Source organism: Cariama cristata, unplaced genomic scaffold, assembly GCF_000690535.1.
Source record: "Cariama cristata isolate BGI_N322 unplaced genomic scaffold, ASM69053v1 scaffold41349, whole genome shotgun sequence".
NCBI lineage: Eukaryota > Metazoa > Chordata > Aves > Cariamiformes > Cariamidae > Cariama > Cariama cristata.
In genome coordinates this window covers 5,514-16,139 of record NW_009638219.1, presented here as the reverse complement: position 1 = coordinate 16,139, position 10,626 = coordinate 5,514, and the positions used below count along the sequence as shown (strand labels likewise).

The following is a 10,626-nucleotide window of genomic DNA, read 5'->3' as shown; positions in this document are numbered from 1 at the left end:
TGGCTGGAGACCAGGGATAATCTGGTGCCTAAACGTTTATTTCACTTTTAGGAAATTTTCAGCTTCTAATGTAAGTTATTTAGGAGAAGAAATAGCCAAAACACAACGGCTGCGACCTGTTCTAGTTAAGGCTTTTAGAAAAAATAACTGGTTGGATTATCTTGTGATGGCTCTATTATGTCATCTCTGTAGCCAATAATTTTATAGTTTCTTAAGTGGGATTTGGCTTCATAGCTGACTATGCTGTTAGCAGTTTCCCTCTGTTGACTGTGACTTTGAGTTTGTTTTTTAGTCTTGTCATTGCTACGTGGACTCGGTTGCAATCTCCACAGCTATTTCTGATAGGGAGAAGTTATGAAACGCAAGCACTGCTTTGAAGGACGCTAAAAGAAAAAGCTTAATCTATCTCAGCTGTCAAGTTTTTGTTTAATAATTTACAGTTTGTAATATGAGTTAGTCGTACAAGTAGAGCTTTGGGAGTTAATATGGAATGATACCTTCTCAATAGGTGCAGTAATCAGAACCAGCTTCTATGGCAGGTCTGTAATCTACTCTTAAATGCGTCTGTTCTGCAGCTCGACTTAATGTTCATGTTAGGTAGACTACTGAAGGGATACTGTTCCTGTTCAAAGCCTATAAAAAGTCCCTGGCCTATGCAGCACTCTTAGAATAGCTCTGTAATAAGAGCATAGTAAAACATGTGGTGGCAAGTTTATTGTGATGCCTTCTAGTGTGTTCTGATGAAGTCAGGTGACTGAGGCTGATTTTGCTAACTAAGTTTCAGACTGAAGTCTTGAAATGCAGTGCTTCTGTACTGTTTTGAAAGATTACCCTTTGTTTAAGAGACAGGAGTCCCTTACTGATCTGCTAATTTAATCTGATGAGGTGTTCAAGACAAATTAATAACGTCAATAAAATAAAACTTTGTTTTCTGGAGTTTATATCCTGTTAGGATACTGTGATACCAGTGCTATTATGGCATTGCAATATTAACCTCCACTAAAACTGTTTATCTGGGTAGGCAAAATTGAACATTGACGCAGTTAATGCTTAGCTCTGAAATACTTCTGTAAACAGCTCATTTTGCATACTTATTCATGTGTATGCTTAGAAAAGATGAAGCCCCTAAATGAACTTTGAGGCAGTGTTTTCATGATCAAACCTCTTTTCTAGACTCTTCTAACATGCTGTAAGAAGCTTGTGCATGTGTTAGGCAAGAAAGATGTTAAACAAGAGAGTAATATAAACTGAAAGCTTGCCAAAGACCAGCATTTCCTGTTTTCAGTGTGAAAACTCAGGATAGTGGCAGGGGGAAGTTCAGCAACAAAGGAACTTTAGACATTGGAGAACATATGCTTGGTTGACTAACTCTTTTGCCTTAAAAGCCTATATTTTTCAGGAAGCAGTTAGAGGTGGTGCGTTTTATTTCTGGACTGGCTTTTGCCACATTGGTTTGCTGTAGAGTTGTGCTGTTGTCATGTTTTTCCCATTTTCTGCTTTACGTTTTATCTAATGTCTCTTGCTAAAGACAATGAGCTCTTCATATCAGGGTTTTAAAAGGCTGATGACTCTTCTAGCCTTGCAGTTCAGTTGTCTAACAGATAGGGAACTTTATGCTGCTAGTATATCTGTGAAGATTAAAAGCAAAAGCTATCTTTAAATGAGTTAGGTAACTACTGCCTTCCTGGTAGATCCTTTTAATGAAGTAAGCAGACTTCATGAGCTCTGTCAAATTCCTGTAGAGAACTAAAACTGTAACTTTTGTGTGGTTGTCACTAGGAAGAAGAGCGTGATATATCTTGACTTCCGCCCCCCCAATCATTTGTTAGTCACTTGATTGTTGCTTCTATAACTCAAGGGAGAATGTTGTAAATGTATCAACGGCCTTGCTGACTTGGGTTAAAACATTTGTGGCTCAACAACACATCTCCAGGAGTGCTCAATACCGTCTAGTCCACAGAAGAATATAGGGTCAGGACATGTGGTGATCTTCCCAGAAAACTATCCAAGGTCTCAACAATCTGTGGCTTAAAAGCGTTCTGAGCTGCGAATGAACATGTGGAGTTGCTTTCCGAATCCATCTAAATTCTTGGCACCTCATGTATCCTTTGGCAAGTTCTGCAGTTTAACTATATATTATATGAAGAACCATTGTCTTAAGTATTTTTTCAACCTGCCATCAGGTGGTTTTGTTTGACGCTCCAAGCCTTTGTATTGAAATTCTTCAATTCATCTTATGCAGTTGAGTCTTAGTTGTTCCTGATCATCAAGAGCAAGTGACCATAGTCTGTATCCTTTTCAGCTGCACTGATGCATAACACAGTATTTTGTGTTTTGATTGCCTGCTGTGCAATGCTTTGTCAGCCCCGTGAGTTTGCATAAGTGTCTCCTTTGATCCATGATGAATACATATTTATGTAAGCTATTTATTGTTGGCCCTCTGTTCTTAAAAAAATATCTCCTTTTGGTTAGTATTGGCAAAACATGCCCCCTCAAATGCTTTGTTGGCTCAACAGTGAGTACCCAGTGATTCAGCATTAGATGTTGAAAGTGTTGAGCTGAAAAAGGATTGCTTTTGAGAAAATCCAGTCAGTGTCGGCATGATAATAAAGCACAATAGGAAGAACGTCCGCTGAAGAATGATCTTTATAACACATGAAAACTGTGGTCTTGGCTAGGGTGAGTGATATTACATAGTGAGAAATATAGTTCTATATTCAGTAGTGTCAGGGAAACTTTGCCCTTTATATGTGTTTGTATTTTGCATTGTATTGCCTAGCTGTGTTTTTATTTAATTAAAAGCATTGGTTCTTGTCTTCAGAGAAGTTTATCTTAAAATGTTACGAGAATTTCTATCTTTCATTGGTAGAAATGTTAATTCATATTCCTGCTGTATCGTGCAAAGCTGTCTTTGAGATGTCTCGGCCTAATGGAGCAACTAGACAATGTTATATTTTAAATCTGTTGTTATAACATTTGCTTCTGAGGCTTCTTACCAGAAAGATGTTGAATATTATAAAACTTCAAGCCTTTATAAGAGATACAGGAAAGCACTAGGGTAGGCTAGTGTGGTGGCTCTCGTTCCTTGGTAGTTCTGGCCTAAGTAGCTCCCAGCTGCCTGTGTTCCTCTGTCCTCCCTGCTGCTGTGCTAACATACCTGTTTGTGCAGCTGCTTGGTGATTTAGAGTGTGGAGACGGATCCAAATGAAACACAGCCCAACAAGGGGGGACGGAAAAAATAGATGGTTATTTTTCTGTTGAATTAACTTCTGTAACCCATTTATGTGGAGTACATGCAGTCAAGCTGACTGATGCAATAAGGATGATAACACAGATGGAAAAGTATGAAGGGGCTGCCTAAGCAGCTCTAAGTAGATATGAAACCTTAGTCATGGGTGAATGTGAGGCCCTCCTGATTTCAATGGCAATTCTTATTTCCTGCCTAAAAGTCTTTCTGTGACTTCAGAATATAATAACAATTCAGCAGTACAGCAGTCAGTGCAAATCAATGTGTGTTTTCCATGAATTAACAATGGTTCGAATGGGGGGAAAAAAAAAAAAAGACTTGGCCAAATACTGAAAAATAGCAAAATGAGAATTTTGAATGGAAGATATTTTAAAAATGACCTAATAGAAGAAATCGTACTTCATACATCAAATTGCTACATGGACCGGAACAGATGAGTGTAAAGTAGAGGTCAGTGTTGAAAGACTGGATGAACAAATTGCAGTTTTTCCAAATGAGTATCTTCAAATGATTACTTTGAGCATCCATATTTTACAGTATACTCATAAAATAGGGATTTTATTTTACACAAATGCACTACCTAACTGTGTTCATTTAGGATAATTATAGACATGGATAGAGAAATACAGTATTGTTGCTATTAATGTGATAGCAGACATGTTTTTGAGACTGAGCTGCTTTAACACTGTTTCACAGTGAATATCGACACACTACAGTTAGAGCAGTCATGCAAACTAGATTGCAGTAACGCAAGTGTTAGTCTGTCTGCGACTTCATGAACAAACAGGGACAGTTGAAAAAAAAGTCCTGTGGCTATTGCCTAGCTTTCGACACTTTCTTGTTCTTAGTGGAACTGTTGTTTTGACCAAGAAATGTTCTTTTTTTCCAAATTAAATAATTTAATTTTATTATAGACTACTTTTGTGTAAAAGAGAAATGCGTTAATTAGATTCAAACGTGTCTCCAGGAAGGGTATCTAAGATAGGAGGCTGAACTCCTACAATTCCTGTCAGTATTTGAGAGAGAATGTATGAAAATGTCTAATCAGATACTTGATATGTTCACTTGGTAGCAGCAATCGGCATGTTGGTGAATCACCTGCAGAAGTATTCTACATAAATAGTTCATTATTGTATATTTCACTTTACAGTATTGCTAATTGTCTTTCAGGAAATGGAGGATAAGGTGATCAGCCCAGAAAAAGTTGAAGAAGCAAAATTGAAAGCAAGATATCCTCATTTGGGCCAGAAGCCGGGAGGCTCAGACTTCTTGAGGAAGAGGCTTCAAAAAGGAGTGAGTTCTTTATTGTCCACAGAGTGTGGACAAGAAATTCCAAAATTCTAGTATCTGTGGTTCACTCTGGTGCCCCGCGCCCCCCCGCCCCTCCACTCCACGGGTCTTTGTGTGAGTGAAAGAGTGCTAAGAAATTTAAAATTTGTCTGTGAAAGCACAAGAAGAGAAATTTTGTTTCCACAAAACAAATGCCAAGTTGGCAGAATAACTTTTTACAGCATCAATGGCTCAACTATGCTTTTTAGAAAAATTAAAGTTAGAAGCTGGCTCGGTGCTGCTGTAATAAGACTTCATAAAAAAACATTATAGTAAATGATAAGGGCCAGAACCTCATCCCTGTTTTGTACTGATCTTATCTTGCCCATTCTTACGTCCCCAAAACATATGTCCGCTCTTACTATCCCTGTTTTTACCACATGAAAGCTTTGTCTGCTGTGTTACACCAGGCACTATCTGACATCAGTAGCTTGAGAATGGCTGAGTAATTCTGAATATACACCCTAACCAAAAAATAGTGGTAGAACAATGAAGAGTGAGTTAGTATTTCAATATTGTTCCACATTTAACCAGTGTCTCTTACTTTCTTAGTTATTCAACTGTTTATTTTTTTAGTTTAATTATTCATAAAGTGATTATGTAATGCCTTTCAGGCATGGTAGAACTCTGTCTTGGAATAATCCTAGTATATCACTACTTTTGATGGTGCTTTCATTGCTGTCACAGTGGTTTTGTTTTGTTTTTTACTGTTGTCTAGGCCCTTTGAGTACATGCAATGATTCCAAGTATAAATCCTTCTGTATAAATCAGCTGTTGCAGTTCAGTGCTGATCTAATTCTGTGCTGTCTGGTAACATCTCCTGAGACTTGTTACTGTTGGCAGGTTTTTTGGATAAGCTTTCTCTCATAAGTTGGAGCGTATGGAGCATAGTTAATGGTGGCTGGGCATGGGCAGGTGGTAGATTAGGTGACTCCTTTTGTGAGTTATGCTGTTATCTGGTCAAAGACAGCCTAAATGAGACTTCACTGAATTCAGTGTCAACACAGAAGGGAGAAGGTAGGTATGTATTGTGATGATAATTCAGGAAAACAGACCAGCATCCGCTCCCTAAGGACTGATGGTCATAAAGGAATTACGACTGCTTGTACTCGGTGCAAGTGTGAGGAAAACTCACCACCAGCAATAACAATCTGTACAATATCTTCATCTTGATGATAGCACTATTTAATGTAAAGGGTGTCGTAGCCTGTATTTTCAAATTTGAGCAGAGGTAGACCAGTGGGCATCTTAATTGACTAAGTGTTTGGGATTTTGCTACTTTCATGAAAGATGGCATAAAGTTGTGGATTCCAGTTTGTAGTCCGGTGCCTTCAATTCTCCACTCCTGAAGTGGTGGTAGTAACTTCCATTTTATTTTTTATTATTTTTGTTTAGCGTGCTCAGTGTCTTAAATGAGGAAGCATCTTTACTTGATACAGATGCCTGGTGTACTTCGGGCTGCCTGGATTGCTGAAGTTTAAAATAGAGTGGGGATAGTGAGTATGGTTTCAGATAGTGTTTCTGACACGAAGACAACTGGACAGACATAGTTTGAAAGGGATGATTGAATACAGGCCACCTGTGAGAAGCTAGAGTAAATCAGAGGAAAATACAGGAATAAGTTAAAGGAAGACATGGACTGATGTTCTAATGCGTGAAAGATGGTAGGTTTTCTCAGATATTGTTCTGAATGTATGTAGTCAACTGTAGCCCAGTTTTTCTTCCATTTGGCAATTAGGACCCACTCTGCCCATTTGGTATTTGCTCTCCAGAAGTGTTCTGCATTGGATGCACACACCATTACTAGCACACTTTCTCCAGAATAATAGTAGACAAGAACCATGCTACACCGTGCTCCTGTAGAGAGATTCTATTTGGAGCTCTTACGTGGACAGAAATAGATACCTGTTAGCAGCAGTAACACATCTAAAGATTGAGCAATTCTGTTATTACCTAGGTGCTGTTTAAAAGTTTCTTTTGGTTGCTTCAGTCTTGAAGGGCAAAATATGAAAGCCTTTTTCCAAATCAGATTATGTTATAACTTGAGGTCTAGTCTGCAGATGCAGTGCTAGAACATTGTGGTGTAAATGAGGATTACACCATCGAAAGGGTTGAATTGGGAAGGTTTATGAATAAAAGTGTGTGGTTCAGATGTACTGCTGACTGCATGGGAAAACCAGATTTGGTAACTTCAAGGCTCTGGCAGGGAGCATTTAAAGCCTTCTTCAGGAGGCCTTGCATAAACAACCTTCCCCACCCCCTTTAGGTAAAGGCCTGTTAAGTCAGGTGTTCATTACTTCTTTGTAGCAACTGCTGCTACTGAACATTTTGCAGCTGGTTAGTACTAATGCAAAATAAAGAGTATGGTAATAATATACTGCCTGGAAACAGTTAAACATAGCAGGTAGTGATGGGTGTTGTTCAACTGACTGAGGAATAACCCTATATAGAGCTAACTAGGGAGTATTCTCTTCAGAGATGATTGTGATTGTAAGCAACAGTTGCTAGTGTAAATCTTTGTCCTGAATCTAATTTTTTTGGCCTTGTATGTCAGTATGTTCAAAATCATGGGTTACAAGTATCTTAATAGTAGACCTCATAGTAAGATGTAAACAAAACACAACTTTTCCTGCAAAATGTGTCAGTGAGCATTTGAAGACTTGATGCAGACCTTGGATGAAATTCCATGCCTCATCTTACCGTGATGCAGATAAATCATAGCAGCCATTTGGCTTTAACATCCATAGTTAACTTATATTGAGAAATCTGACAACAAAAAAGGCTGTTGAAGGTAATGCTAATAAAAATTTTGCTGAAATACTAAGGACTATGTTTTAGAAATTCAAACTTAATGTACTCACTTTTGTATTCAGAAGAAACGTGGAGTGTGTGGTAAGAATTTCCTTCACATAGTGCTTTTCGGAAGGACTGCTCAGTAGATTTGACTGCTAAATAATTGGTTGGGGAACTTTAGGGATTATAGTTTCACTGTTTTAATGTATGCAGATAAGAGGTTTTCTTGTTAGCATGCAGTTTCATGCTACTTTGATCTTCTGGTATGATAGAGCAGGCTCTATTCTCCAGCTTTAGTTCATGCGTTGTTTGATTATGCTGTGTAGCAGAACTTGTTCACTGCAACAAAGTTACAAACTCCAAAGCTTCATGTGTGGGAGACCAGAGCTCTTGGGAAAACCAGGGCAAAAATAATGTTCACATGTGGTGTGAGTTTAATCGTACGTGTCGAACCTCAACTGTATACTTACCTAATGTTAAGAGTTTAGCCATGTGTGCGCTTAGTAGTCTTGATTTTTTTTTAATTGACGAAGAGCTACTTTGCAAGAGAAGGAAGATTTTATAACTGTTCTTAAAATTTAGAGAGTCTATTTAACCATGTAATTCAGTGTATGCATCTGATAAGATTTCAGGCTTTTAAATATATGTGTGTTTTGTCTTCTAGCAAAAATACTTTGATTCTGGTGATTACAACATGGCTAAAGCAAAGATGAAGAATAAGCAACTGCCTACTGCAGCTCCTGACAAGACAGAAGTTACTGGTGACCATATTCCTACTCCACAGGATCTTCCACAACGGAAACCATCTCTTGTTGCTAGCAAGCTGGCAGGCTGACGAGAACAGCTGAACTGCATGATTATTCTCATTCCTGTTATTTCTCCTTAATAGTTATTTCTCACCCTCACATCCCCCTTTTTCTTTCTTACACTAAATCATGAGACTGACAGCTTTGCAGGTAGCGATAGCATGTGCTGCTATTGTAAGGGAGTACTGTTAAGAGTAAAACGTGTAGTATTTGGACTAGTTGAGAACAATGCACTGATGAAAAAGGACAAGTTTGGTTAGAGCAATGTAATCTACTTGAAAATGTACATATTGCCCATTTCCTAGTGTAGGACTGGTTCCAGCAAGTGACATCGCAAGTTTTACAACTTCTAATGTTTCTGCTTTTGTTATTTCATCCTAATTACAGCATATTTGTATTTAATATAACCTCCAGTTGTGTTGGTTTTTTCTTCTGTGTTTGGGTTTGTTGTCTAAAATAGAGGTTTAGACCACAAGTTGCTAGATGGTAAAGCATGTACAAAAAAAAAGACAGGGCTCTGATTGAATTTTGTTTCTGCTTTTGAACTTGAACGGCCTTAAACCTGTTTCAGCTTTAACAATAGAGTTTTTACTTGGGCAATATTTGCCCATTCTGGTGTAACTCTTGTGAATCTAGTGCTTATTGACAACTGCCTGTTGAAGCTGGTATTCTTTTCAGTTCCGTAGCTTAGGACACACTTTTGTTGAAGATGTGAATGAAGTGTGCATGTGCATAGACTGTTGAATTCACTCTTGTGCCATTTTTGTAAATACAATAGTTTTGCACAACCTTTTGCAAACGTCTATTAGTTTTACATTTTAAAAAGCAGATAATGTGCCAATCAAAGCACAAGTGATTCTGTATCTTTCAAAGTCTTGTCCTGAAACTAAGAGCCCAGACTCTTGCTACTGAAAGTAAAAATTGTATACCTGAAATTTGTGAAACACTTACATTTACACTTGGCTCAGCCTTATTTTTTTTGCGGTTGTGTATTTTTGTTTTGCAACAATGTCCAGCATTCAGATACAAATCTGGAATTTGTACCTATATTTGGAGGCAAGTGCCCTTTCAATTCAGCAGCTCTGTAAGCTTTTAAAGCTGAAATGCTCTATCTGATGACATGGAAGATGGCTAAAAGTACTGTTCTGGAGTTTCCTGTGTGGCAAACATCAAATCTAGGCTTGCTAAGGTTTGATATGCAATTGTCTTTGGGCTATTTTAGACTTCTGGAAGCAGAAGGGTATAATTTTTTTTTTTTTCCTTGGACTCCTGAAGTGGTAGTAAAGTATCTCCTTTTCTCTTTGTTATACAGCAGTCGCTCATTGACTTTGGGGAAGCAAAGAACTGGAAGTGGTATTTATATAATAACCTATTGAGAAATAGGTAACTTTTCATGTCAGAAAATAGGAATGAGCGTCAGTTCATCTTTATGATACAAGTCGTAAGTACTAGATTGCCAAAATACATAGATTATATTAAACAGGTAACTTGATGCATCTAAAAGCATGTTTGTTCAATGAAATCAGAATATTAAAAGTGCAGTATGATCCGTAATGTATTTGATTTTCATATAGGTAATCACAGCCTTGATGTTCTTTGGGAGTGCAAGACTCTTAAAAGATCAGTTTATGGAATACCTTTTCCTTTAAAGAAACAGTTCTGAAACACCCTACTAAAAACAAAGCACCAATGTGGGTATTATAAGAGAAAACACTCTTAAAGATGCATGTTTTTAGAACTGTGTGCTTTGTGTTGACATAGTCAGAAAGGTCTTACAGGATAAAGGACTGCTAGTCAAAAAGAGTGCTGACCCCTATTTTCTGCAATGCTCTCTTCTAAAGGCAGACATAAGAAAATGATCAAGAGAAAATGACTAATCTTAATTTGGTCCTGTTTTGATCAGAACATGAGCAAAGTATACTGATGTCTATATAATGTCTTTGGCTCAGAGAAGTCATTCCAGAGAATTTCTAAGTTGCTAACCTGATTCTTTTCAAGTCTGTATAGCCCTTTTCTCGTAATTAAATGGGCTCTGTCAAGCCTGTCCTCGTTGCTTATCTTCTGCTAGTACTATAAAGAATTTGTGATTTGTGCAGAACAGTTGAAGAAACGGACCTACTTGACTTCTTTAAGTAAGAAATTAGGCTGGAGAATAGCAAGGAAACTGGATATGTTGAAGCAAACTGCTTTTTATAGATGTTTGTCCTAGTGTGAAAATCCCTCTTTATTTTTGTATGTATAAATGAAATTGAAACGAAATGATAGGACTGGGCCTGAAACAAATTTTGAACAATTGAAGGTGACTTGCTGTGTGTTGTCTGGTGCCACTATTCTCTAGCTTACATAAGGTGAGCTTTCCTGATGCTTGGAAAGGTTTAAAAAAAATAGCCATTTAAATTTAAACATTCCACTCGGTTAGCTATAGCTCAGCTTGTCCTGCTGGTTGGAAAG

General features: G+C 37.8%; 1 protein-coding gene across 1 annotated transcript; it reads left to right on the top strand.

Annotated features, from left to right (window-relative positions):
• Window positions 1-1,919: 1,919 nt before the first annotated feature.
• Window positions 1,920-9,525, top strand: ARPP19 (cAMP-regulated phosphoprotein, 19kDa). Its single transcript, XM_009708626.1, has 3 exons — window positions 1,920-2,211; window positions 4,418-4,540; window positions 8,034-9,525. Exons 2-3 carry the CDS (start codon window positions 4,421-4,423, stop codon window positions 8,202-8,204), a joined length of 291 nt encoding a protein of 96 aa, XP_009706928.1. The 5' UTR covers window positions 1,920-2,211; window positions 4,418-4,420; the 3' UTR covers window positions 8,205-9,525.
• Window positions 9,526-10,626: the final 1,101 nt, after the last annotated feature.

Coding starts and splice junctions, on each gene's coding strand:
- ARPP19 (XM_009708626.1), top strand. CDS start 4,421: ATGGAGGATAAGGTGATCAGCCCAGAAAAAGTTGAAGAAGCAAAATTG. Junction 4,541..8,033: donor GGAAGAGGCTTCAAAAAGGA/GTGAGTTCTTTA, acceptor TTTGTCTTCTAG/CAAAAATACTTTGATTCTGG.